The following is a 27,682-nucleotide window of genomic DNA, read 5'->3' on the forward strand; positions in this document are numbered from 1 at the left end:
CTCCTATTCTGTGGGGCGTCTTTTCACTTTCTTGATAGTATCTTTTGAAACATATAAGTTTTTTGTTTTGATGAAGTCCAGCTGATCTGTCTTTTGTTCCTTGTGCTTTTGGTGTCATTGTCTCACCGAGCTCATAGATTCACACCTCTGTTTTCTAAGAGCTTTTTGGTTTTAGCTCTTACCTTTAGGTCTTTGATCCTAATTTTAATTTTTAATTTTTGTATATGGTGTAAGGTGGGGATCTGTATTAGTTTTATATGTAACAAATTACCACAAATTTACTGGCTTAAAATAACACCAATTTATCTTACAGTTCTGAAGGTCAGGAGTCAGAAGCAGATCTCACTTGGCTAAAATCAAGGTGTCTTGATTACTGTAGCTTTGTAGTAAGTTTGAAATCAGGAAGTGTAAGTCCTCCAATTTTGTTTGTTTTCAAGATTTGTTTTGGCTATTTGGGGCCCCTTGCAATTCCATATGAGTTTTAGGATCAGCTTGTCAATTTCTACAAAAATGGCAGTGGGAATCTTGACAGGGATGGTGTTGAACCTGTAGGCCAATTTGGGGAGTACTGCCATCTTAACAATATTAAATCTTCCAATCCGTGAACATGGGATGTCCTTCCACTTACTTGTATCATCTGTAAATTTTTTCAGCAAAGTTTTATAGTTTTCAGTGTACAAGTCTTGCACTTCTTTTGTTATATTTATTCCTGAGTATTTTATTCTCTTTGATGCTATCGTAAATGGAATTTTCTTAATTTGCTGATTTTTTTGTGTGTGGGTGTGAGGAAGCTTGGCCCTGAGCTAACATCTGTTGCCAATCTTCCTCTTTTTGCTGAGGATGATTAGCCCTGAGCTAACATCTGTGCCCGACTTCTCTATTTTGTATATGGGACACCTCCACAGCATGGCTTGACAAGCAGTGCATTGGTCCACGGCCAGGATCTGAACCTGCAAACCCCTGGTGCTGAAGCAGAGCGCACGGACTTAACCACTACACCACCAGGCTGGCCCCCCAGCTACCGATTTTAAAGATGCATTATTTATGCAAGTTTTGTTGCACTTACTACTCTACTGAACTGTCTGGTCCGGAGAAGTGGTCCAGCCACCTAAGTCCACCAGGCCTTCCCCCGCTGCCAGCCCTCTCTGCCCATGCTATTCCCTGAATCTTCTCTCTTATCAGCCAAGGCCCACTTGCCTCAGTCTGGGAGCTTCTCCAGGCAAGGGACCAGATGGAGGATTCTCCGGGTCCTCAGAGAGACACAGAGAACCCCACCAAGCATTTGCAGAAGGAATTCCACAAATATGTTTTCAGCCCCTACTCTGCGCCAGGCACAGCCCAGGGCGCTGTGGAGCTATCAGTGAACAAAATAAACCCGCTCTTATGGAGCTTATTATTTTAATGAAAGACAGAGACAACAAAGAGCAACAAGATAAATACGTTAGACGGTTCAGGAACTTCCAAGACCACCAAAATGCGCCCTCTTCCAGGAAATCTCGCGTCTCCTCCCTCCATCCCACACACCCCTCGTCCCCTTCTTGGGGTCCCCCGGCTCCAGGTTCCTCTCTCCGGCTCCAGGTTCCTCTCTCCGGCCCCGCCCTGACACCAGGCGGTTGAGAGCACTTGCGCCAGCTCGCCCGCCGCAGCCCAGGAAAGAGATCCGCGCGGCGTGCCGAGAATCAATGAGCGCGGCCCCACCCACCGCCAGGCCCTGCGGGCGCTTCACTCGTGGGACTGCGCATGTGCCAGAGGCGGCCACCCAAAGGCACTGGGAGCGGCTGCCGGGCGGCCTTCGCACAGGCGCGCTGGCGGCCGTGGGAGCGCTGCCGCCTCCCCGCCACCATGGCCGCGCCGGCCGCGGGCGTCATCTCGGTCTTCTCGAGCCCGCAGGAGCTGGGCGCGTCGCTAGCGCAATTGGTGGCGCAGCGGGCGGCGTGCTGCCTGGCGGGGGCCCGCGCCCGCTTCGCGCTCGGCCTGTCGGGCGGCAGCCTCGTCTCGATGCTGGCCCGCGAGCTGCCCGCCGCCGCCGCCGCCGCCGGGCCCGCCAGCCTCGCGCGTTGGACGCTGGGCTTCTGCGACGAGCGCCTCGTGCCCTTCGAGCACGCCGAGAGCACGTACGGCCTCTACCGGGTGAGAGCTACGGGGGCCGCCGGGGGTCATTTCGAGAAGGCACGCCCATCGCCTGCAGCCCACCACGGGGGTCACGCAGGGTCATACCGTGCTGTCTGCCTCTATCTGGACGGGAGCCGGGAGTGGTCGGCTGGGCGCCCCGAGCTCCCACCTGGGCCACGCCTCCACTGCCGCCCGGGTGGGCCGGTGGGGGCCGTGAGTCCCTCGTCGTGCTTTATCCGGTGGCCTGGTAGAGGGAACGGCGTGGACAGAGGCGTGGAGGTGAAGCGGAGCGGCCCATACCAGGGACCTGGAGCAGTTCAGGCGCCGCAGCCTCGTGGCCTGCAAGGGCAGTTAGGGAAGAGCCAGGCAGGAGGGAGCTGGTGTAGAGCCTGGGCCTCAGTTTCCCCGCCTGTAACCGCGACGGGTGCTCCATGGTCTCCACGCGGCTTGCAGCGCTGATGGCCTCCCGTGGCCTCCGGGCTCATTATTTTGGGCCTGGGCCCTGGGCTCCTCTAGAATCGGGGGACGCGCCCCGTTTTACAAGCAGAGAAACAGGCTTGGAGGAGCCTTGGTCGACCCTGGGTTGGTCCCCACCCCCCTCCACTACATCTGAGTCAACCCACCCTGCTCTGCAGGAGGAAACCCGGCCAGGGGCATGTGGGAGGGTGGCCTCCGTGGGAGCTCTGTCCTCAGTCCTGGTGTGGTGTTCTCTTTGTGCACCCGCCTGAGCTGCTGGTCGTTGTTTTCTGTAATAAGAAGGAAGGTTTACCATTGCCAAGTGCTTCATTCACCTCATCTCAGGAAACCCCACAACAGCCTAGGAGGCGGGGGCTGTTAGTACTCCATTTCATAGATGGAGAAACTGAGGCCGGAAGAGACCTTACTACCTGCCTGCCCGAGTCACCTAGTGACCAGTGGGGGAGCCCGGGTTTGAACCTAGACCTCCAGACCCCTCAGATGGCACCTGAGACACATCTCAGGGGCAGGGGCCACTCTTAGCATCCACCTTCCTGTGTATCTTCCCCAAGAGCTTAATTAAAAAGTGGGCTTTTGGGGGGCCAGCCCAGTGGCATAGTGGTTAAGTGCGCATGCTCTGCTGCAGCGGCCCCGGGGTCACAGGTTCGGATCCCGGGCGTGCACCAACGCACTGCTTGTCAGGCCATGCTGTGGCGGCGTCCCATATAAAGTAGAGGAAGATGGGCACAGATGTTAGCTCAGGGCCAGTCTTCCTCAGCAAAAAGAAGAGGATTGGCAACGCATGTTAGCTCAGGGCTGATCCTCCTCACACACACACAAAATAAGCAAAAAGTGGGCTTTTTCTCACTTTGTGTGACTTTGAAAAACTTTTAATTTTTTTAAATTAGAAAAACTATACTACTCAAGTAACAAAATTCTAACAAAACAGTAAAAGAAAGTTGCATAGATGTTCATTGCATGTGCCTGTGCCCAGCGCTGGGGACACGGTGGGGAGCTGGGCAGTTCTCTCATGGGGCTCAGTGGGGCACCGGGCACTGACACGCACGGTGGTAAGGAGGGAGGTCCCCTCAGAGCATTAATGTGATGCAGTGTGGACCAAAGACAATAGTGTGAGACAAGGGAAAGTGCCTGGGAAGAGGGAGTGAGCACCCTTCAGCCAGGACGTTGAGGGGTGGGCGCTCTGAGGAGGTGACATTTAAGCTGAGCCCTGGGGGGTGTGAGGACCTGGCCACGGGCAGAGCTGGAGTAGCGGGTACAGCAGAGGCAGAGGCAGAGGCTGTGGGGTGGGAACGAAGGTGGGGTGAGGATTTGCTCCTTCTGCTGGTTCCCCTGTGATGGGAATCACGTTAGTTCCCTGGAACTGCCCTGACAGAATTCTACAGACTGGGGGGCTTAAAACAATGGGAGTTTCTTCTCTCACAATTCTGGAGGTCAGAGGTCCAAAATCCAGGTGTGGCAGGGCCACGCTCCCTCCGGAGGCTCTAGGGGAGGAGCCTTCCTGGCCCCTTCTAGTTTCTGGGGCTCCAGTGTTCCTTGGCTTGTGGCCACATCACCCCAATCTCTGCCTCCATCTTCACACAGCCTTCTCTGATTTTCTCTGTGTCCTCTTCTTATAGGGACATCAGACATTGGATTTAGGGCCCCCCCAATCCACTATGACCTCATCCTAATTACGTCTGCAAAGAGCCTTTTTCCAAATAAGGTCACGTTCTGATGTTCCAGGTGGACGTGAGTTTGGGGGGCCACTAGTCAGCCCGTTAGAGGGATGCAGAGGCACCCCTCCTGGAGGACAGACTCCCGGCCCCTTGGGGCTCTCAGCGTGAATGTTGTCCCACACACCCTGTGCCGTGGCCTGCTGCTGCCGAAGCCAGGGCTTTGTCCACTGGGGAGGTTCCCCAGCGCCTCCAAGTTTAAGAGAACGGGCCCCATCAGCCAGCAGTTCCACTTCCTGGAAACTGCCCAACCGACGCCCCGGCCTTGGGCTCCCTGGAGGCCCAGCCAGAGAAGGAGGGATCCGCTCTGAACCTGTAGGGAGAGGGCAGCTAAGGGGGGGACTCAGGTGACAGAAAAGCGGCACCGTGCTCCCTCCTGGCTTTGCTCAGTGCCATCCCCGCGGTAGTGTGAAGATGAGGGCGTTGGGCAAAGCAGAGAAGTCTCCAACAAGGGATCTGATGGTGTCCCTCCACAGCTCACACGCCCTCCTTGGCTCCCCATTGCCTTCAGTATAGAGCCCACACTCCTCAGGCCAGCATTCAGGTGGTCAGCCCTGTGAGATGTAGTGGGTTTACCCCACGTGACTGCCACCTTCCCCCTCTGCTCCAGACAGGCTATATTTTTGCTGCTTCCGTGTTTTTCCTTTGTGGCTCAGCTTGGCATTGCCCCGGCTGAGCTAGTCCCTGCCTGAAGGGAGGCTCGGCGTGGGGGTCGCCAGCATCTGTCCCAGGGCAGATCAGGCCCTGGGGCTCGTCTCAGTGGGAGGGACCTGGAGCCCTCCACCTCGCGGGAGGCCTGACTCCAAGAGCTTTTGCGTTAAAGCCACTGATCTGAGGCTGGGGCACCTGCTGTGTGCTGGGCATGGGAACCCTGTAGTGGCAACCCAGAAGAGAAATCAGTGCTTATCACAGTTACATGCAGTGCCCCCAAGCAGCAGTGAGAGGGAGGTGCAGACAGGGGTGGCTGCTTGGAGGAGATGGCCTGAGGGATGTATAGGAGTTTCCCAGACAGGGGCCGCAGCTTATATAACAGGCTAGGGTGGGAAGGGCCTGGTGGAGGGCAGAGAGGGGCTGGGTTTTATCCTGAGGGCCAAGGAACCCTGGGGGCTTTGAGACAGGGCCATGGTGTGGCCAGACGGGTGCAGGCGGGGGCCGGGAGGCCCCCAATCACAATGGACTTGAAAGACCTCTGGCAGAATGCCACTGGGATCCACAGGGACCCCAACTCACACAGGAAGTGGGTGTAATGACAGTCGCATCCTCACCTGGAGGACACGGGTGTCACATTTGGAAGCCCTGCTCTAGCGAGAGCTGTGCATTACCGTTGGTGACGCTGTCCCTCTGTCTGCCGCAGACCCATCTGCTCTCCAGGCTGCCCATCCCCGACAGCCAGGTGATCACCATTGACCCCCAGCTGCCCGTGGAGGAGGCGGCCGAGGACTATGCCAAGAAGCTGCGACAGGTGAGTCCTTTGGGGCAGCTGCAGGGAGGCCTTGTCCCCTAACGGCTGTTCCCAGGGCGAGGCCACAGCCCTGCAGGTGACACTGCCTGATAGTCACCAGAAACTCCCTTGGGGGCAATGGGCAGACCCAACCCGCCCTGGGCAGAGCCCTTTGAGGATCCCCCCTCAAGGGTGCCTCTGATGCTCTGGTAGTGGGCCTGGGTCCTCACATCTTGGGGACGGTTGTGTCCCCAGACTCTTGTGTGGTGGGAGAGGTGGAACGTAGAGCCTCGTAGATTAGAGTCCCTCTTTTCGCAGGTGAGGCTGAGCATCACTCCCCGTGTCACAGCCCGGGGATTCTTTTTCTGACCACTCTCTCTTTGTGTCTTTCGAGCCTCTCCCTGACAACCCCTCTGGATGGTCTTCTTCCTCCACCCAGGCCTTCCAAGGGGACTCCATCCCAGTTTTCGACCTGCTAATCCTGGGGGTGGGCCCCGATGGCCACACCTGCTCGCTTTTCCCAGACCACCCGCTCCTGCAGGTGAGCACGCCCATGCAGGCCCTGCCTTCCCCGCACCCTGGCCTCTGCTGTCTGGGGCTTCACGGGCGAGGCTGCACCCTTCTGAGCCTCAGCTTACGCGTCTTAAAACAGGGGCCTTAAGTCAAGTTCCATGGCGGGGTGGGGTGACGGAGGGGCCGTGCTGGGCGTGTGTGCACCAGTACTCAAGAAGTTGGAATGATGTTGTTCTCCTTTCTCCGCCCTGGGGCTCCCTCCTCCAGGAGCGGGAGAAGATTGTGGCCCCCATCAGCGACTCCCCGAAGCCACCACCACAGCGTGTGACCCTCACACTGCCCGTGCTGAACGCAGCCCGAACTGTCATCTTTGTGGCGACCGGAGAAGGCAAGGCGGCTGTTCTGAAGGTAACGGCTGGGGGCCCCATTCCCAGGCAGGTCATGGGCATGTGGGCCCAGGGGAGAATGTGACCCCACCTGCTCTTGTGCTAGAAGCACCAGATCCCAAGATGCTTCAGTAATTCTTGGGTTGAAGGGAAGATGGAAACTGTGATTACAGGCTGGTTAGGAATGAGCGATTATGAAATGAAATTGGTGAGATGAGGCCAAAGCTGCACTCAGAGGTAAATTCACAGCATTAAATGCATTTAAAAATACATTAAATAGGGGCCAGCCTGGTGGCGTAGCAATTAAGTTTGCGCACTCTGCTTCAGCAGCCCGGGGTTCGCAGGTTCAGATCCCAGGTGCAGACCAACACACTGCTTGTCAAGCCATGGTGGTGTCCCACATATAAAGTAGAGGAAGATGGGCACAGATGTTAGCCCAGGACCAATCTTCCTCACCAAAAAAAATAAATAAATAAAAAAATAATAATACATTAAATAGAAAATAGTTGAGGGTGCCGGCCCCCGGCGTAGCGGTTAAGTGCTCGCGCTCCACTGCTGGCGGCCCGGGTTCGGATCCCGGGCGCGTACCGACGCGCTGCTTGTCATGCCACGCTCTGGCGGTGTCCCATATAAAGTGGAGGAAGATAGGCAGTGATGTTAGCCCAGGGCCAGTCTTCCTCAGCAAAAAGAGGAGGATTGGCAACAGATGTGAGCTCAGGGCTGATCTTCCTCACACACACACATAAAAAAAATCAGAAATTAATGACTTGGTTAATATACTTAATGGGTTAGTGGTAAACAGATCCAAAAGATAGACCCCTGGCAAAGCTAATCAAGAGGGAAAAACAATCATATGTAGTAGGAATAAGTAAAAAAGTAGGAATAGGAAAAAAGTATAGTTATGAATAATATTTTAGGAAAATATAAAATAAGACATTAAAAGTAAAGAAAATAAAAAAATTAATTGCCATCATTGAAAAGACCAACAACTATGGAAGAAACTGGAAATATTTTTAAAGGTAAATAAATAATAATTCTCTCCCCCAAAACCTTGGGCCCAGATGTCTTCACAGAGATGCTTAGAGTTGGGGTTTGGGAGGCAGACCCTAAAGAGTCCAGTGGACAGTGTCCTTGCCAGAGATGCCCAGCCTGGCCTTGGGCGTCCACTTAACCCCCAACACCTCAACTTTTCCATCTGCGAAGTGGGTTGGGAGGACCCCCTGAGGGTTGGTTGAGTTGGTTCCAGCTCAGAGTCCACTCACCTGAGGCCACCCTGGCTGTAAAGTGAGGGTGAGAAGAGGTGACCTCCCAGGGCTGTAGTCAGAAGTGAGTGAGCTGACGGATGCAGGGAGCTTGGGGCAGGCTGGCCTGCAGGAAGCAGTATTTCTAATTCCAGCTAATCATGAGGTCATGTTAGGGGCCAGCACACCACAGCCAGCGGGGTCAAGTCCCGCCTAAAACCCCTAAAAAGAGGTTTTACGTTTCTAAGCGGTTGGGGAAAAAGTCGAGAAAGAATAATATTCCTTGACGTGTGAAAATTCCACAGAATTCAGACTTCAGTGTCCGTAAATACAGCAGTACTAGAACCTGGCTGTGCCCGTTTGTCGCTGCATCACCTGCCGCCATTGCTGCTCCGTAACCACAGAGCCGAGTGGCTGTGACAGACGAGGTGTGACTGCAGAGCCGTGAGGGGGGCTCTCCGGTCTTTGCAGGAAAGGTGTGCCAACCCCAGTATCAAACAGTCGCAGATGACAGAAGGGAAGGGGCCTGTCTCTGCTGGTCGTGTGAAGCAGGGGCAGCTGGAAGGGTGGCATCAGGTCTCGAGAGCAGCAGAGTCTTGTCTGTGGGGGGCCCAGGTGCGAGGCCTCATGCCCCTGCCCTCCCTGCACAGCGCATTTTGGAGGCCAAGGAGGAGAACCCGCTGCCCGCCGCCCTGGTCCAGCCCCACACCGGGAAACTCTGCTGGTTCCTGGACGAGGCAGCCGCCCGACTCCTGACTGTGCCCTTCGAGAAGCATTCCACTTTGTAGCTGGCCCCGAGGGACACGGCGGCTGGGACCATGAGAGGCCCGAGCGGCGGGACCTTCGGGAGCTGGGCCCCGCCGCCACCACGCTCCCGGCTTCCTTTCCCGAAAGCAGCGTGGTGCCACTGTAAGCCGATGGGTCCGGCTTCCAGCCCTGCCTGGGGCTCAGCCCACGGGTCGGGGCTTTGGGCGACTCAGTCATTAAAGGGGCGTTTGTTTGAAGTCTCTAGTGTCTCGTGGTCCTTGGTGGGCAGCAGAGCCGGGGTGCCCAGGCTGAGCACCTGATCTGCAGGCCTCGTCCCGGCCAGCAGAGAGCAGGAACGGGCACCCCAGATGAGTGTCCTAGGGCTGCCCCAGCGAAGTACCACCGTCCAGGGGCCTTAAACAACAGGAGCTGCTTCTCACACAGTTTTGGGGGCTGGGAGTCTGAGATCAGGGGCGGGCGGGGCTGGCTCCTCTGGAGGCTCTGAGGGGAACTCTGTCCTGGGCCTCTCCGGGCTCCTGGTGGCTACTGGCACCCCTTGAGGTTCCTTGGCTTGAGACACGTCGCCCCAGTCTCTGCCTGCATGCTCACGTGGCCTTCTCCCGTCTGTGTCTCTGTGTCCTCTCCTCTTCTGATAAGGACACCTGCCATTGGATTTAGTGCCGCCTTAAATCCAGGAGGAACGCATCTCAAGGTCCTTAACTATATCTGCAGAGACCTTTCTTCCAAACAAGCTTCCATCCTAAGGGTCCAGGGGTTAGGATGTAGACACATCTTTTTTTTTTAATTGTGTTAAAATACACATAACATAAAATTTACCATCTTGACCATTTGTAAGTGTCCAGCTCAGTAGTGCTACGCACATTCACATGGTCGTGCAGCCCTCCCACCATCCGTCTCCAGGACTCTTCATCGTCCCAAACTGAAACTCTGTCCCATTAAACACTAGCTCCTCTCCCCCTCCCCCAGCCCCTGGCGCCCTCCATCCTACCTTCTGTCCCTGTGAATCTGACTCCTCTAAGGACCCCATATAAATGGAATCACACAGTATTTGCCGTTTTGTGTCTGGCTTATTTCATGGAGTGTAGCGTGCTCAAGGTTCATCCATGTTGTAGCAGGTGTCAGAATGTCCTTTTTAAGGCTGAATAATATTCCACTTTACGTGTACACTACATTTTGTCTATCCATTCATCCACCTGTGGACACTGGGGTTGCTGCCATGTTTTGTCTACTGTGAGTAATGCTGCTGTGAACATTGTGTACAAATATCTCTTTGAGACCTTGCTTTCAATTCTTTTGGGTCAGAAGTGGGATTGCTAGATCTTATAATTCTGTGTTTTAACTTTCTGAGGAACTGCCATACCATTTTCCATAGCGGCTGCACCATTTCTCATTCCCACCAACAGTGCACAAGGGTTCCGATTTCTCTACATACTCGCCAACACGTGTTGTTTTCTGTTTTTTTGATAGTAGCCTGTGACATATCCTTTTGGGGGACACAATTCAACCCACTACCCGCTTGGCCAAGCCCCCTGCACACACAGGGCTGGTAGCGAGCTCTGCTAGCAGCCCCGCTGCAGGCCTGCTCAGAGCCTTGAATGTGCCGAGGCGCCTCTAGCCTCCACTGTGCCAGGGCTGCAGCGTTTTCCTGGAGAGCGCCTGCTGGCGGCCCACCCGGCGGTGGCCCCCGCTCCAGGGGCTGCAGTGGGGGAGCTGGTGGCCGCTCAGGCCACTCAGCCATGCTCGAGCTTTGCCAGGTTCGGGGGCGGGGGGTGTCCCACAGAGGCACCTGAGGGGACGTGGGAACTGAAACCTCGAAGCCGAAACCACAGAAAGTGACGTTTCCTTCAGGTCTGGTGTGGGCGGTCACTCGTGTGAGAGGAGCAAGTGCGACGGGCCGAGCGGAAACAGTGGAGAAGGCAGCGGAGAGAGCTGGGGGGAAAGCAGCCCGGGGTGGGGTAGGGTGCGGCTCAGCGACAGCAGGTGGCCGTGACCCCCGCAGCTGCCGAGAAGCCAAGGGAAAGTGAGGAGACGAGCACAGAGACCTGCATGGGGGCCCTGCCTGGGCCGTGTCACCTCTCCTGTGCCCCTGTCCCCGTAGCAGCAGCCATCTCCACTCCAGACCTGCCTGGGGCTCCCCTTTGCCTGCAGAGCGAAGCCCCCCCTTCTTACTGGTCCACGAGCCCCCGTGTGGCCCCTGCGACCCCCCACTCTCCTCCCCTAACATCTGGCCCTCACTCCCCCCTCCAGCCCGCCCACCTTTTGCTGTTCCCAGAACCCGCCAGGCACTGCCCCACCTCGGGGCCTTTGCCTGTGCTGCGCCTGCTGCCCGTGCCCTGGCCTCCAGCCTTTTGCAGGACTTGGGCCCTCGCTGCCTCCAGGTCTTAGTGCAACACCACCTCCCTGACCTCTCCCTGGCCCTAGCATTTTCTACCCGCTCCTGTTCCATTTTTCTCCCTTACCCTTATCATCATCTGACAGTTTTGTGAGCGTGCCCACCAATGGTCTGTGGGGGTGGATCACGGTCTGTTTTGCTCATTTCTGCATCCCCAGCACTCAGCTCAGGGGCTGGCATGCAGTGATGTTTGTTGAAAGAACAAATGAATCCTGGGGCATTGGTGAGGATTACAGGTAGATGTTCCCAGTGGCTTAAACAAAATGGAGGTTTAGCTCTTTCTCTGAAGAGAGGCTATCCAGGGCTGGTGCAGCAATGTCATGAACTCTTTGGGGACCCCACTTCCCGAAACTACACCATAGTTTTGCTGTTGTCATCATCTGGGTTTCACCTCATGGCCCAAGGTGACTGCTTGTGCTCCAGCCATCATGTCCCATGTTCCAGCCACTGGAAGTTGACACTCCTCTCATCTGAAGGCCTGTGAGACCCCCTTTAGATCACAATTCAGCTTGGAGTGCAGACCCTTCCTCCCTCCCTCCCTTCCCCCCTGCCTTTCTTCCGTCACAACCACTGAGGGCTGCTCTGTTCCAGGCACTGGAAAAAAAGGTGAAGGGGTGGGGAGACCCAACAAACCCGACCCAATCCAGTGCTATATGCACCGATGGATGACGGGCTGGCAAAGTAGGAACACAAGGGACACGCCTCGCCAGTCCAGGGCACAGCAACTGCTCCCCACCCACTGTCTCTGCCCCAGCACTGCCCCCAGGGACTGGGGGTGTCTGTCCAGCTCTGTCTCCCCAGCCTTGGGGCTCCTGGGGGCTGGGCCAAGGCTGGATCCTCTGGGGACCCAGCATTGCCCAGCATGGGGTAGGCACAGCAGGGCTGGGCACCAAGATATAGACCTGCATCCCTACCCACCCTCCTCCCCTGCCCCAGGACTGCCCCTGGGCCCTACAGAAACCACCAGCTGTGGGGGCCTCAGCCCTGGGAACCGGAGGACGCAGGTGCAGGGTGGGGCGCGGCAGAGGGCAGAGCGGGGCGGGGCGGGGGTGGGCACCCCCACCCCCCACACACACACAGACACACCGGACCACGCTCTGTCTTCTCACCCCCGGCGGCCGGTCTCCACAGCATCCAGGCCCCTCACAGGCCGCCCTGCTCCCGGAGCGCCCCTGAACCCAGGAACCTGGGCGCCGTGCGGAGGGGAGAGGTGTCTGCTTTGTCCCAGGGGAGCCCAGGAGACAGCAGCAGGATGGGCGGGCAGCCCTCAAGCCCCCTAGACAAGCGGCAGCAGCAGCACATGAGGGGTGAGAGGGGCGGGGGTGGGTCGGGGCTGCGGTTGTGAGGTGCAGGGGATGTCGTGTTGATGTGAGGTCCGGATAAGCAGTGAGTAGTTTGTTTAGTATAATAAGTCCCAAATGTTGCATGATGGTATACACATGCTAAAAATTATTCCTTATTTACCTGAAATTTAAATGTAACTAGTGTCCTGTATTTTTATTTGGTAAATCTGGTAGCCTTATTCAAGGCATGGGTTTTGGGTGGAGGGTCATGGGCCCAGGTGGGAGGTGCCCCAGGCCCAGCCAGATCTCACAGATGATCCTCTCCCTGCAGGGATCAGCAGGCCCCTCTGTGTGGACCCCAGGGACCGAGTCAGTCTCCGATTTCAGACTAAGAAGGGCTGGTGCCTTCCATCCTCCATACACATGGTTGAGAACCTACTGTGTGTTGGGCACTGGGGACACAGTGGGGTTGGGAAGGGCCCCACCCTTGTGGGCTCATGATCTAGACCAGGAAAGAAGGTCAAGTTATCATTACACAAATGGATTCAACAAGTTACTCTACAGAGTGTCGGGATTTTTTTCTGTAGTGGCTTAAACAAGATAAAGATTTATCTCTCTCCCCTATAGAGGGGTACGCAGTCAGGCAGGTTGATAAAAGTTAGACACCCGAACTTCCTCCATCTCATGTTTCTACCGTGTGTGGCTTGTGTGTCTGAGGTCACCTCATGGTGCAAAATGGCTGCTGAAGCTCCAGTTATTGGGTCCACATTCTAGGCAGCAGGAGGGACATATATTTTACATGCAGTCAAGTGCAAACATCTTAGGAGAACAGCTTGAGGAACTTTAACACCTGTGTGATCACCTCCTAGATCAGGGTGCAGAACACTTCCATCACCTCAGAAAGTTCCCTTGTGCCAGGGTGGGGCTTTTAAAAGATTTTCAAAAACCTTCCCAGGTAAAGGGCAAGAGGAAACTTTCGGGTGGGATGGATCTGTTCATTAACTTGATCGTGGTGATGGTTTCACAGATATGTACATGTGTCAAGGCTCATCAAATTGTATACTTTATGCAATTAAAGTTTACTGTAGGTCAGTTATCGGTTAAGCCTGAGTCGCTTAGCTCCCCTCACCATGTGGGTGGAAACCGGCAGTCGGGGGTTACAGGTGAATGGAATTCGGAGCATGTGTTGTTGGGCAGCTCTCGGGTCAGGGTAGGAGCCCACAGGTGGCTTCCCTACCGGCGCTGCCCTCCCCCGGCAGGTCCTTGGGGCCTGATTCTGCTGCCTCGCTGTCCCCTTGTCCCTCCAGGCCAGGTGGACGCCCTGCTGAGGAACTTCCTGCCCTGCTACCGCGGGCAGCTGGCCGCCTCCGTCCCGCAGCAGGTCTCCCGTGAGCTCGGCCCCCAGGAGCCAGCCGGATGCCAGCTGCTGCGCAGCAAAGTGGGTGCCGCTGAGGGAGGAAGGGGCCGAGGGGTGGGGCTGGGGGGGGCGCGTGTTCGGGAGCCACCTCATGCCTTGCCCGCGCTAGAGCCAAGACCTGGGCTCCTCGTTAGAACTTCAGCCTCTGGACAAGCATTCACACCACGCCCAGGGCTGTCTGCTGTGGACGCAGCCCCTCCCGCTGGGACCCTCGCCGACCCACTCGGGGCGTCATGGCCCCGGGCGTCACCCCACCTGCAGCTTTTGCCACCTGCTGGTTCCAGCCGCTGGGCTGGGGCTGGCCGATGCTGGGGCTCTGTGGTGTGGAGAGGGTTCCCCTTGCTTCAGTCTGAACATTCTCTTTAATACGCAGTTTATACACTCATTATGTGCGTGATTTCTATAGTAACGTTTGAACAATATGATTATGAAAAGTCTGAGATGGAAGAAAAGGCCCGGAAACATGTAACAAACACCCGGGTTCCCGCCACCCTGCCGAAGAATCAAAACGTCACAAATGCAGTTGATTTATTCATCAAGTATTGGTCTTGCCCCATCTGTGCCCCGGGCCCTGCTCTGGGCCCAGTGGCAAAACAAAAAGCACACAATTCAGGTGGCCGGGTGGTGAGAAGAGTGACAAAGTGGAAACAAGGTGACGTCCCAGCCTGCCTGAGGGAGGGCTCTGTGGACGGAGGCTGGGCCGTTCCTCAGAGAGCTAAACCGCACCTGCTCCGTGTCCCCTGGAGCCCCTCGCATCAGCTAGCTGTGCTGCGCAACGGGCGCCACGCCATCCGGGCCTCAAGAACACACCTGCGAGTCGCCCGGGTCAGGAGTCGGCTGCGGCTGCCCCGAGTCCTTTCTGTCAGTGTCCCTCACAGGCTGCAAACAAAACGTGGGGTAGGGCTGGGGGCTCATCTGAGGCTCGAGCGGGGACAGGTCTGCTTCCAAGTGGAGCGAGGATGGCAAGAGTGTCTGCCTCCCGGGGCTGTGGGAGGATCACATCAGCTCATGTTTGGAAGTGCCACAGACGAGAGCACGCCCTGAGCAGGCTTGACACGGAATAGCAGCCCCACTTCAGCAGTGCCTGAGTGCCCTGTACTCGGTGATGCCCAGGACATGGTGGGTGGTCCAGACAGGGGGACCTTGGCCCGTGCCCCCGACATCTGCCAGCCCCTCCTCCTGCAGAAGCTGCCTCGAGTCCGAGAGCACCGAGGGCCCCTGACCCAGCTGTGGGGCCACCCACCCCAGTGGCAGCCGATCTTCTGTGTCCTGCGTGGGGACGGCCGCCTGGAGTGGTTCAGCCACAGGGAGGTGAGTGAGTGGCCTGTGTCCCTTTGGCCTCCAGCCTCTCCATCCTGCACTCCCCATCTGGGGTTTGGGGTCCAGCTCCCAGCATAGACCCCTCCGCTCTTCAATCATCTAGGATGAATCGAGGTCCCCTGTGTGCTTGGCCCGGGGCTAGGTGACCATCTCCTGCTGTGCTGGGTGGGTAAACTGAGGCCCAGGCCGGGAGTAGGGACTCACTCGCAGTCAGCAGCGGAGTTGAGGTTGAAACCATGTGAGGCCTTTGTGAGTCACATCTGGGCCCTGCTTCCAGGCTGGGGAACTCCTGCAGGTCACTGTCTCCCTGGGACTCAGTTTCCACCCCTGTGAATTGAGGGGATGATTGTCCACACGACATGGGCTTGAGGATTCGATGACAGTCCTCATACAGCACTTGGGGCTGGCCCCACACGCAGTGGGTGCTGGCGGTGCCACTGTGTGGGAGGGAGAGCAGGAGGGGGCGGGGGAGTGGAGGGTTCGATGCAGGGGTGGGTGGGGGACTTCCTCAGCTAACCCAAGACCTTACCCTGGTCCCACAGTTGGGACATGGAAGCTATAATTTAGACCTGTCCCAACCACTTCTCTCAATGCCTTTTGTAGGAATATGAAAATGGGGGCCATCCCCTGGGCTCCACGGCCCTGACGGAGTACACATTCCTGACTTCTCAGCGTGAATATCTCTGCCTGTTGGATGCTCTCTGCCCAGACTCCTCAGGTAAGGCTCCTGGGGACCCCAGGAGCGGGTTCCTCGACTTGAGCACTGCTGGAAGTGGGGCTGGACCATTCTGTGCTGGGGGGGCCCCTGTGCATTCCGGGGTGTTGAACAGTATCCCTAGCCTCCACCCACTTGGTGTCAGTAGCGCCCCCACCCCAAGTATGACAACCAAAAATATCTCCAGACACGGTCAAGTGTCCCGTGGAGGGTAGCACAGCCTCTGGGTGAGCACCCCAGCTCTAGAAAGGGAGACACCCACTCTCCTCAGAACGAGAGAGTCAGGTCACCGGACCAGAATCCAAGTAACCAAGAGCAAACACAGTCAAACCTGTGTCAGCAAGTGTGTGCGGAGGCGGGCCCTGGAGCCAGGAAAATCGTGCGGATTTGCTGCGGGGTGTGCTGTCCGGCCCGGCGTTTCCAGGAGGGTTCTCCCTCTGTCCACCCTTCACTCTCACGCCGCCCAGGAATAGGGTCAGGAGCAGCTCGGGCCCCGCGTTGTCTCCTGAGTCCGCAGGAGGCAGCCCCACCACTAACTACCCCATCCACCGCGAGGACACTGAGGCTGAGCATTGTCACACAGTACGGGGCAGCAGCCAGAACTGCAGCCTCTGCTTCAGTGTGGAGCCATCCCGATGCCAAGTGACACAGAGATGCAGCAGCGTGGACCGTCTGCAGAAGCGGTGACGCTGACGATGTCGGGACTGCCCAAACACCCGTCCTCTGGGGTCGATCACTAAGTTACAGCCGGGTCCTCAGACAGGAAAGCGCAGCCGCTGAACGTGGCCCAGCCCTATGCCAAGAGCGAGGGCCAGTTATAGGCCGGGAAACGCCACCTCGTTACAAAAACACACGCCACGCAGCTCTGTGCAGGTTTACAAACCTGGAGCGATGTCCCTCCAAACGCCAGCAGCTGTTGTCATCTCTGGGGCTGCGGGGGAAGGGCCGAGTGAGCGGCAACTGCCCGATTACGCGTCTTCCTGCAGTCTGTATGTGCCACTCGGGAATCAGGACAGCACACTGAGGATTCAGGAGACCCCAAAGAGACTAACCCAAGGTAAAGTCCCTCCTCTGTCCTCCCAGCAGTTCTAGATCATTGGTATCACTTTTGAGCCCATGTTACAGGTAGGAAAACCGGTTCAGAGAGACGGAAACTGGGCCCTGCGCAGAGCTGGAAAATGGTGTGGCCGGGTTCCAGCCTGGGCCTGGCTGACCGCAGCGCCCCGTGGCAAGCAGGGCTCAGGTCGCATGCCGGCTGGGATGGATTGCTGGTGGTGGCCCAGGCTGCTGCGTCAAGGAGCGTGCTGAGGCTGGGAGCAATGCTGGGACGGAGTGCCGACGTCTGCCCTGGGGCACCTCTCCCTGGGGCTGAGCTGGAAGAAGGACAAGGCGACTGAAGCAGCTGGCTGGCGCTTACGCTTACGGAGCAACGTCCTTGCCAGGGGCTCCTCTGAGCGCGTCGTTTATTTTCTGCTGGTGAGTGGGTGAGTCTAGAGTGCGTGAATGAGCGAAGATGCAACCTCCTCTGTCTGCTTTCAGGAGACCACGTACAGGAAGAGCCTGCCCCCCTCCTGGAAATGCCCGTTAGCTTCCCCCTGTTCCTGCAGCACCCTTTCCGCCGGCACCTCTGTTTCTCTGCAGCCACCGGGGAGGCACAGCGTGCCTGGAGGCTAGCCCTGCAGGGTGGCATCCGGCTTCGCGGAACAGGTGGGTCCCAGGAACGGCTGGGCAGGAGTGGCTCCGGGTCTGCCGTCGGATGGCTCTGCCCCTGCTGGCTGTGGGACCCTTTCCAAGCCTCAGTTTCTTTATCTATAAAATGGATCATTGGGGGAGATAAAGGGGACAACAGGCAGTCATGAGTGGCCAGGGCTGTGATGGGGACACATGGGCCCTGTGGAAGCTTAGCCTTGGGGATCAGGGAGGGCTTCTCAGAGGAAGGGATGTCATAGCTGGGGTCTGAAAAAGATAAGGGGCCAGCCAGCTAAAGAAGGGGAACAGGACTGACACATACAGTTGAGTAGGTTGTTGACTGCACAAATGTACCTAACAAGAGGGGCAGCTGGGGACTGCAGTGCTGCCTGGGCTGTGACTGCCCTCAGGGGATGCCTTTTCCTAAATCGTATAAGCACCTTATGGGCTATGGATGGTCTTGGGGGGGCGTGTTCCCTGCAGAGGGCACTGCCTGTGCAAAGGTCTGGAGGTGGGTGAGACTTGGGTGTTGTGGGGCCTGGGGAGGAGGCGGAGGGCTTCCCCCTCAGGCGATGGGGAGTTAGGCAGACGTGGAATGGGGCAGGTGTGGCCGGGCACTGAGGAGTCGCCACTCAGTCCTGCAGAGAAGCCAGGCCCCAGCCGCCCGAGCCTTCCTGGAGGCCGTTCGGCTCTATCGGCAGCACCAAGGCCACTTTGGCGACGACGACGTGACCCTGGGCTCGGACGCCGAGGTCAGTGCCGCCCGAGGCCGCACCCCGGACCCCCAAGACCCCTGTCGCCGGCCGCGGCGCCCAAGCCCCCTCTCCCGCAGGTGCTGACCGCGGTGCTGATGCGGGAGCTGCTGCCTGCGCTGCGAGCCCAGACCCTGCCCGGCCTGCGGGGGGCCGGCCGAACCCGGGCCTGGGCCTGGACCGAGGTATGCGCGGGGTCGCGGAGGGGGACAGGGACACGCGGGGGTCGCGGGGCATGGGGGCCGGATCCAGGCGCCCAGGTTCCCCCTCCCCACGACTGTCGCCTGAACTCTCTCCCCGTCTCTCTGCGTCTCTGTCTCTCTCTCTCTCTGTCCCCCCACCCCCGCCCCCTGGCCCGTGTGGGGTCCGCTCGACGGGTCCGGGCAGCTCCTGGACGCTGTCCACGCCGCTGTCCTGGCCGGGGCCTCCGCGGGCCTCCGCGCCTTCCAGCCAGAAAAGGACGAGCTGCTTGCGGCCCTGGAGAGGACGATCCGCCCCGACGTGGACCAGATGCTGCGGCTGCGGGAGCGCGTGGCGGGGAGGCTGCGGGGTGAGCCCCGGGGCGGGGCCTAGGCGGGGAGGGCGGGGCCTAGAAGGGTGGGAGGGGCCCAGACAGGGGCGGGGCCTAGGCGGGGAGGGCGGGGCCTGGGCAGAGGGGCGGGGCCGGGAGCCTGGGAGGGAGAAGGGGAACCGGGTGTAAGGGGCGGGGCCTGGAGCCTAAGAGGGAGGAGGGGAACAGGGGTGTAAGGGGCGGGCCATGGGCGGGAAGGGGCGGGGCCGGGAGCCTGAGAGGGAGGCGGGGAACAGGGAGTGTAAGGGGCGGGGCCAAGAGTCTGGGGCATGGAGGGCGGAGCCCAGGTGCGAGAATGGGCGTGATCTGCAGGCTGGGGCTCCAGGGGGCGACACCAGGGCAGGGTGAAGAGGAAGGGCACGGCGGTGAGAAGGGGCGGGCCCGGGACGGAGCAGATGAGGCCCCAGCGAGAGAGGGGCAGAGGCACTGGCAGTGGCACGTGTGACCTGGGTTGTCCGAGTTGTCCGGGTCAGATGGCAGAGGTGGCTCCCACTCTGCTCAGTAACAGAGAGAACCGGATTGGAATCCGGCCTTTGCCTCTCTGGCCTGTGCCTTTGAGTAGGTACCCACCACGCTCCAAGCCTCAGTTTCCTCTTGTGTAAAGTGGGTAGAAGAAGGTGCTCAGAGTCTGTGCTCCCGTCCACCTCACGCTGCTGAGCCCAGGGTCGCCTCCCCTCTGTGTGTGGAGCACCTCGCAGAGGAGACCCAGGCCAGTGTCTTCCACTCCCAGCCTCGGTCCAGGGCCCCCTGGAGTCGTGCCTGCGCGGGAAGGTGGCCACGCAGCTGCCCCGGGTCACGCAGATGCTGGTGAGCACCGTGGAGGCCGCACTGGCGGCAGTGCAGACCCTCCTAGCCCAGGGTATGGACCGCCTCTCTCGCCACCTGCGTGGGTGCCCCTCGGGCCTGCGGCTGCGTGAGGAGGTGAGCTCCAGTGGCTGGGGGGGGAGGCATCGGTCCATGGCCAATGTATTAACTTTACAGGAGGGTTTCGTGAACCTTACATCTTCCTTGTTTGAAAACCTTTTTTGAAAATGTTCTCTGAACTTTGTTCTAGGCTGCTTTTTACTTATTGTGGACCACCATGCTATATCGTCATTGGGGCACAGTTTAAAACGTGGGGGGAAAGGAGTAAGATAACAAGAGTGGCATTTTAGCAACATCAGTCTGGAGTCAACTTCCCCCAAACCCCTCCTCCTCCCCTTCCTCTGTTTGGCCACAGCCCACCCTCATCCCCTGAGCCAGAGAATTCTACTCCATGCAGGTCAGCTCAGTTCTTCTGATGTTAAATGAGCACCTACTGTGTGCCAGGAAACTTTCAACTGACTAAGCCTCCATTTCATAATTGCCTCCTCCAGGAACTTTCCCTGGTCCCTTTCTGCATCCACAGCCACCTATGCTTCCCTCCTCGCAGAAGCGTTTACACACCATTGTGGTTGTTTGTCTACAGTCTATCTCCTCCAACTTTTCCGTGAGCTCCCCAAGGGCTGGATTACTCCATTTCTGCAGCCCCGGGGCCCAGTACAGAGAGGGCATCAGGCGGTGGGTGTAGGTGCGACAAGGGCTAAGTGTACCCATTTCCCCTCCGTCCTACCAGCACCCCATGTTATCATTTTTTTAAGGTCTTACTGTTTTATGTCCATCAGATTGTACCTCACTGTTACTTTATATGCATTTTTTTGGTGACAACTGAGGTGGGATGTGTTTCCATTGGTGCTCCTCCTTTGATTAATTGGCTGTGGGGTTCTTGGCCCTGCGTTTCCATTGGCTGATGGTGCTTTTCTCACCTGACTGCCATTGGAGCCCAGGTTTACGCATTTGGGGAGATGCCGTGGGACCCAGAGCTGATGCAGATCTGCTACCACGAGGCTGAACGCAGCCAGGGGCGCCTGAGGCGACTAGTGGTGCCATTTGGCTTCTGGGGGACTCGAAGCCTGGTGTTTGGGGCCCAGGATCTCGCACAGCAGGTGAGGGGCAGTGGGGGGCTGGGAGGGAGAAGGGGAACAGGGGGGTGTAAGGGACGGGGCCAGAGCAGCAGCCTGCACTTAGCAGGTGCCAAGTGTGTGTGGGAGGACCACGATGACACAGATGACTGGGCCCCGCCTTGCCAGGCTCCCAGTGTCGTGCTGACACAAGCCCATGACCGGACGGTGACCGCACGGGGTGGACAGGGCCGTGGTGGGGACGCACAAGGTGCTGGGGGAGCCCCGAGGAGGCGCTGACCCATCTGCAGGGTTGGAAAACCTTCCAGGAGGAGGGGACTTCCAAGCTGGGGCAGCAGTGGGAGGACTGGGTGGTGGGGCATGTCCTGGGTGGAAGGAAGAGTGTGGATAAGCACTGGGAGGTGAAAGAGCTTGTCTGCATTTGGGGAAAATGAAGCAATTTGGAGATATTGGGTTGTAGGTTTTGAGGGAGGGCAGAAAGGTGGGAGATGTGCCCGTGAGGTGGGTGGGCAGATGGGTCAGGGCCTTGAGTATGGGGCTAAGGGACGGGCTCTGTCCCGAGGGCAGTGGGGAACCACAGCAGGTGTGTGAGCAGGGGAGAAGCGAGACCAGACTCAAGGTTTGGGAAGCCCCGCCGGCTGTGGGGAGCAGGGCTGTCAGGGCAGCAGTGGGGGAGGCAGGGAGGAGGCCTGAACCAGGAAGGGTGCTTTTAGTGGAGAGAAGCGGGTTGTGTTTTGAAGGCCAAGGAGATGGGACCTGCTGATGGACATGGTGAGTGAAGGAGACAGAGATTGGGATGACCCAGTGCTGCTTGGCTCAGTTGTTCAGTTTGTACACTGCACAAGAGTACTCAGCCAAGGAGGCTAAACTCTGGCCAGCTTTCTACTTCCCAGGCTGGGCACCCTGGCACCATCCTCCAGAAGGGAGGGCACTTGTTGCCTGTTTGCATATAGGTCCTCACTGACTGGATGGCCCCCAGATCCTGAGAGGCGAGGGGTGCTGTTTCTTGAGACCAGGGGGAGGTTGGGGGAAGTGGCAAGTTGGGGACAGGCTGGATGCTGAGAAGGGATCAGCAGACAGGCGCAGGGCCAGAAGGCCAGAGCGTGGATACCAGGGCTGTCCCAACTCCTGCTCCCGCAGCTCATGGCCGACGCTGTGGCCACCTTCCTGCAGCTGGCTGACCAGTGTCTGACCACGGCCTTGGACTGCGGCCAGGCTGCGCAGCAGCTGGAGAAAGTCAGGGAGCGCGTGCTGAAGGTGAGGCGCGGGAGGGCGTGGCGGCGGGCCGCATGCTGGACGGCCGCTGGACGGCCGCTGGGTGTGTCCTGCGGAAGTTCCTGTCGGACGGCGGCTGGGCGCGGAGGAGGCGCGTCCGCGGGCGGCTGCTGCGCGTCTTCTTGCCCTTCGTGCTGAGCCAGCTGGAGCAGAGCTGCGGGGCGGTGAGCCGCCGCGGCGCGTCCGCGTCTCCCTGCGAGGCGGCAGGGGGCTCTCCCTCACAGAGCGACTGGGGCAGTCAGGGGCTTGTGCTGCCCGGGCCCTGGGGCTGGGCCAGGCGGCCCCCTGGGCTCCCCCAGCGCCCTCTGCCTCTCCCACGACTGCGCTCAGTGCTGGCCGCCTGGGAGCCGGGCGGTCCCGTGCGTCACGTGTCAGCAGAGGACACCGGCGTCAGAGACAGGAGGAGGCAGAGGGGGAGTGTGCGTGTGAGCGCGTGTGTGCGTGCGTGTGTGTGTGTGTCGGGGGTGCCAGGTGGTCAGGGAGGCTCTCCCTGAGAAGATGAGCCTTGAGAGGCAGCACGCTGGCGGCGGGAGCCGTCCGGGGAGGGGCGCTCGGGGCAGAGGCCGCAGCATGCTCCCTGAGGCCGGCGGGCGTGAGCTGGCGGCACGGTGAGGAGGCGAGCGTGGCTGAGCTAGGGAGCGAGGGGCGGGAAGGACATGGGAGAGGTCCCAGGGCCTGGCGACACGGGGCCTAGGGGCCCTGGGCAGGGGTCTGCCCAGGTGCTCAAGACCCTGTGGAGGAGGCAGCCGTGGGGGCCCGGGAGACCCTGCACTGCTCCCGCTGGCGAGGGCGGTGCCTTGTCTCCACCACCCTCGCAACCACCACGGGGAATTTGGGTCAAGGAGTCCATTTGAAAGACAAGGAAACTGAGGCCCAGGGCCTCTCAGCTAATCAGGTCAGGGCTGGGGCGTGAGCCCGCGTCCCAGCCCAGGCCTCCAGCCCAGCCTCTACTCCCTTGTGGCAGGAGCTGCCTGCACTGGAAGCGGACGTCCTGGCCGCGGGCAGCCCGGCCCTGACCATCGAGGGCGTCTATGAGGACGTCATCCGGGGGCTCCTGCTGCAGAGGATCGACTGGGGTGAGCCCAGCCCCCAGGGCTCAAGGAGGCCTGGTGACCCTGCTTGTACACTGAGCCTCCCAGGGCCTGGCACCGCTCACCTCCTGTGAACACTGGCCCTCAGCCTGAGGGTCACGACGGGGACAGAGGGAAACTGAGGGGCAGTGATGGAAGCTCCCTGAAGGAGAGGGCATTGCAGCAAGGCTGTGAGGGGTGTGTAGGAGTTCTCAGGATGAGAGGAAGGAGGCAAAATTCAAAAACTGAGGATAGACATTCACATTTATCAATTCAACAACCACTCCCTGTTTTTCTCTGAGCCGGCACTGAGGTCTTGAGAGTTCTTGGACTTGGGGTAGGCCTCTCAGGATCTCTGGGGCTGGGAAGCGGCTCCAGAACCATCTCTTCTCCCTCCCACCTCGTCAGTTCACTCGTGACCCGATGCCTGTGACTGCTGAGACCTGTGCACTAATGGGATGAGCAGTGTGAGATGGCGACTCGGGATGTCGCGGCATCCATGTGGCCTACGCAGAGGGCGTGAAGGGGAACGGCAGGAAAGGAGGCTGGAGGCCGCCGGGGCAGACACGCAGGGCTGTGGGTGACAGGCAGAGGAGCTGAGCCTCTTTTGGGCAGGCAGTAGGGAGCCACGGAAGGTGTGTGAGCAGAGGTCAACGGTGGCCAGACTGGGAGCGAAAGAGGAGGCTGAGGGGATCGTCCTGGGGCCACCAGGAGGATAGAGCCGGCTGAGGACGAGGCAGGAGCCAGAGTGCCAGAGTTGTTGACCTGGGAGGTCACTGCGTGCACAGGAGGGGCCCAGCCAGGCATGGTGTGTAGAGATAGGAGAGGCACCCCAAAGAGCCTGTGTTTGAAGGACACAAAGAGGAGGCAGGGCTGTACAAGGAGTGGCTGGAGAGGTGGGGGAGACCCGGAGACCCCAGGGCTCTGGGAGCCAGGAAGTAAGGATGAGGACGTGTCCTTGGTTTGTGGGCGTCAAAATAAAAAGAACCGAGTTCCCTTAGAAAAGGGGACATATTAAATGGAAAAAGGCTGTTCTCTGATTGGAAAAGAAAAATCCGAAAACAGGTAACCTCAGACAGCACCCATTCCTGGAGGTTGTACACGTCCTTAGGGGGTTCCATCTTCAATTGATGTGTGATGTCTGCCTGGAGCGCTGTGTGGGGAGGGAGGGCCGGCAGTGTCCAGGCTCAGTGAAGCTGTGGGGATTGGCTAGCAATGTCTGCCACGGTCACGGACATGGGGAGAGGCTTGTGTGAACCACTTGTTGAGGGCTCCTGGCTGAGGCATTTCCTCCCGCCTTTGCCCTCCTGTGGCCTCTCGGGGAGAATGTATGGAAGCCGTGGGATGCCAGCCTTCTCCAAGTGGGTACCAGGCTTTATCTCTTGTTTTAGAATTGAAGAAGGCCCTTGATGCCGGCGACGTGTGCTGTGCTCTGGGTCGCTGCTTGGTGGCTCCGTGGGACCAGGTGGGAGCGGGTGAGGCCCTCACAGGTTCTTGGACTATGTCAGTGAACTGCTGGGGGGTGGCGGCCTGTGCAGGGTATACGGGATGGTCGAGAGTGTAGGTTCCTGGATGGAACAGCATGCACCTTGTCCCATGGCGTGGCTGGGTTGGCCACGCTCACAGTGAGCAAGGGTGATGGGAGCCATGGAGTGTGTCAGAGCCATCAAGGGACCCTCTGACACGCACATGAATTTGTGTCCCCTCTCCTCTTGCCAGGACTCAGTGGGGCCTCTGCCAGCAGTTGCTGGTTCCCAGCACTTTAGGGGAGGCTGTGGTGATGGGTGCCTTGGGTTCCCTGTGAGCAAGGGCAGCCGGGCCTCCTACTACAGGCCCCCGTGGCAAGCTCCTTGTTGGAACGGTACCTGCGTGTAGGGCCCAGGCTGACACTGCTGGTGGTGCAGGGACCCTCCCCTCCAGCCCTGAGATGGGAATGTTCCATGGGGACCTCTCTGAGCTGGGGCAGAAGACAACTGGTCCTCTGGGCAGGATGTCTGTTGTCTGGATGCTCAGCACCCAGGGCAGATGCAGGGATCCTGGAGCAGCTCCCAGCTCAGCCCCCGTGGGTATTGCTGCTGTGAGAGCCTTGTGAATCCACCCAGCTAAGCGGCTCCCACATTCTTCACTCACAGAAAGTCTGAGATAATAAACGTGTGCTGTTTTCAGCGGCTAGCTTTGGGATTATTTGTTAGGCAGCAGTAGCTAACCAATACACTCCCCAGCTGATCTGGGGCAGCATCTCATAGTTGATTGCTGCAGATAAACTGATGACTATTCACACTCACTGGGATTAATGAAGATTTAACAGTCTTAGAAAGACTTCTGGGTGTCAGAATACTTGGGGATTTGCAGTCGGGGATGGGGGATGGTAGATGGGCCCCTTAATCTATTTCACCGAATCTAACTGATGATGGGCGCTTTGCTTCTCGTCTGTCGCACTAACAGCTAACGCCACAGTATATGAACTTGTACATGCTTTCCGTGGAAGCGCAGGTCTCGGCGGGTGAATCCCCAATGTGAAACCTCAGGGTAGATGGTGTGTGTTTGTCATTTCAATCGCGGTCTCCAGAGCACTCTCTGCTGGGGTCCTGCCTGGTGCCCCTCACCTCTGTGTGGGTGGCCCATTTCCCCACAGGCTGCCAGGGCTGCCAGCTGACTCGGGATTTCTCAGATCTTCTGGGTGAAAACAGTGTCCTGGCTTCACTGTAATGAGCGTGTCCTCGTGGGGATGAGGGCGGGAGTCTTCCATGTGTTTGGAAGCTTCTCTGTGAACCTCTCTTCCTCTCCTTGGCCCACTGATCTTCTAGGTGCTTACAAATTTCTATGAAGTTTTTATTACTAAGCTTCCATTTTCTGAGCATTTGTTATGGGCTAGGCACCTGACGTGTCCAATGTTTTGACCTCCTTATGACACTTTCCATTTTACAGATGAGGAAACTGAGGCCCAGAGAGGGACTTGCTCCAGGCGACCAGGCCCCGGTGCTGAGGTCCAGCCACTCTGCCCCCCGCCTCCTCCAAGGACATTCCCGAGCTGAATCCTCGCCCACATTCATCCTTGTTCCCAATGGAGGCAAATCTACTAGCGGAGTTTCTAAGTCAAAGCATATGCACCATCTCAAGGCCTTTTAACCCCCATGCTTCCACCACCTCCTCTCCAGAAATGCTGTGCTTTTCCCCACTCCCACCAGCATGCTTTGTGCGTATTCTCCATATCCTTTTCAAACGCTGGGAATTTTCATAAAAGAAAAAATTGTCAATTTGATAGACACACACACAAATTTCATTATTTTATTTTTAATTTCTTTGATGAATAAATTGAACCTAAAATATGTTTATTGGCCATTTATATGTTTGTGGGTTTTGCTTTGTTTTGTTAGTGAATTGCCTGTTCATAGCTTTTACCTACTTTTGTCTTCAGGAGATTTTATCATTTTCTTATTGATCTCTAAGAACTCTTTGTATATTAAGGATATTAATGCTTTGTTATACAGGCTGCAGATATTTTTTCTCAGCTTGCTGTGGGCCTTTGGGGTTTGTTTACTTGCTCCAAATCTTAACTTGGTATCAAGTTTCCCAGCTGAAAGTAGAGCTTTTACTGACTTCCCTCTGCTTGCCAGAAGAATCATCTGTCCACTTGGGGTTGGCAGCTTCTCCACATCACAAGCCTTGCAGCTGCTTCCGGAGCAGGTTCCGGAGGGATTTCCCCAATGTTCTTCTCAGTTCAGGTTTCAGAGGAGGACATGCACGCTCCACGGAGACGGTTTCCTCCCATTCTGCCCTGGGTATCTCAGCGTCCCCCAGGAGAATGAGATTTTCCTCACCTTTCCTGACGTTCGCCCTACTGCCCCTGCACACCCTGAGGACACGCTACCTGTGCCCTGAATTTTACTCAACAATATTGAGCCTCCCTACACCACTCACGTTCATAAATATACATCTGAGCATCATTCTTAAAACCTAAGTTTTAAGAATGACACAAAAACGATCAATCAGAAACTACATGAAACTGTTGGAAAACAACCCCCCTGGTAGCATTTCTATGGGGACGCCCACCCCGTCTCTGGGGCGCGTGCCCAGCACGTTCAAGCGTCATCGGCTCCATCTGCACACCAACCCTGCGGGGTCGGTCGTGACCGCATTTTACAGGTGGACGAACTGAGGCTCACACAACGAGCCCAGGGGGGCTGGATTTGAAGCCAGGTCTGGGGACGCCGGGGCCCGTGTGCTTAATACACAACAACCCCGAGGGCACCTCAGCGAGGTAGGAACCAGGATGGTAAAACCCAGGTTGCCGCCGAGGAAACTGAGGCTCAGATCTTTCCAGTCCCAGACCAGGTCCTAAGTATCCGGGTCCGCCTGGTGACACAACTCGGGTCCTGTAGGCATGGAAGTTGGACAGCGGATCGGGTGGGGGTCTCGGCGGGAGCAGTCGCCCGGAGGCACGGCAGCTTCTGAGCCCAGATACCTTTAAGGCATGGAGCCACGTCCGATTGGAGGCTTCCGTGCGTTCTGTGCCTTTAAGGCCGTCCGGAGGCGGGACCTGGGAGGCGGGCCCTGACGTCTGATTCCCGCCGGGCGCGCTCCTCCCCTTTAAGGCGCGCGGCAGGG

General features: G+C 58.0%; 2 protein-coding genes across 3 annotated transcripts; both read left to right on the forward strand.

Annotated features, from left to right (window-relative positions):
• The first annotated feature begins 1,794 nt into the window (after positions 1-1,794).
• Positions 1,795-8,886, forward strand: PGLS (6-phosphogluconolactonase). Of its 2 annotated transcripts, XM_058563695.1 has the most exons (5): positions 1,797-2,130; positions 5,656-5,763; positions 6,182-6,283; positions 6,523-6,663; positions 8,533-8,886. In XM_058563695.1, the coding sequence occupies exons 1-5, from the start codon at positions 1,843-1,845 to the stop codon at positions 8,668-8,670; spliced, it is 777 nt and encodes a 258-aa protein (XP_058419678.1). In that variant the 5' UTR covers positions 1,797-1,842; the 3' UTR covers positions 8,671-8,886. The 2 variants fall into 2 exon arrangements, with proteins under 2 accessions (XP_058419679.1, XP_058419678.1); XM_058563696.1 differs by lacking the exon at positions 6,182-6,283 and having other exon boundaries at positions 1,795-2,130.
• A 3,247-nt stretch (positions 8,887-12,133) lies between these two features.
• NIBAN3 (niban apoptosis regulator 3) lies at positions 12,134-26,209 on the forward strand. Its single transcript, XM_058563697.1, is given in 15 exon segments — positions 12,134-12,349; positions 13,633-13,763; positions 14,928-15,053; positions 15,666-15,780; positions 17,317-17,484; positions 18,103-18,218; positions 18,299-18,403; positions 18,606-18,768; positions 19,520-19,710; positions 20,595-20,753; positions 21,870-21,996; positions 21,999-22,168; positions 22,969-23,080; positions 24,466-24,549; positions 26,003-26,209. Coding segments are annotated over 15 exon segments (1,929 nt in total). The 5' UTR covers positions 12,134-12,294; the 3' UTR covers positions 26,110-26,209.
• The last annotated feature ends 1,473 nt before the right edge of the window (positions 26,210-27,682 follow it).

This window comes from Diceros bicornis, chromosome 20 (genome assembly GCF_020826845.1).
Source record: "Diceros bicornis minor isolate mBicDic1 chromosome 20, mDicBic1.mat.cur, whole genome shotgun sequence".
Classification (NCBI taxonomy): Eukaryota; Metazoa; Chordata; class Mammalia; order Perissodactyla; family Rhinocerotidae; genus Diceros; species Diceros bicornis.

Coding starts and splice junctions, on each gene's coding strand:
- PGLS (XM_058563695.1), top strand. CDS start 1,843: ATGGCCGCGCCGGCCGCGGGCGTCATCTCGGTCTTCTCGAGCCCGCAG. Junction 5,764..6,181: donor ATGCCAAGAAGCTGCGACAG/GTGAGTCCTTTG, acceptor TCCTCCACCCAG/GCCTTCCAAGGGGACTCCAT. Junction 6,664..8,532: donor GCAAGGCGGCTGTTCTGAAG/GTAACGGCTGGG, acceptor CTCCCTGCACAG/CGCATTTTGGAGGCCAAGGA.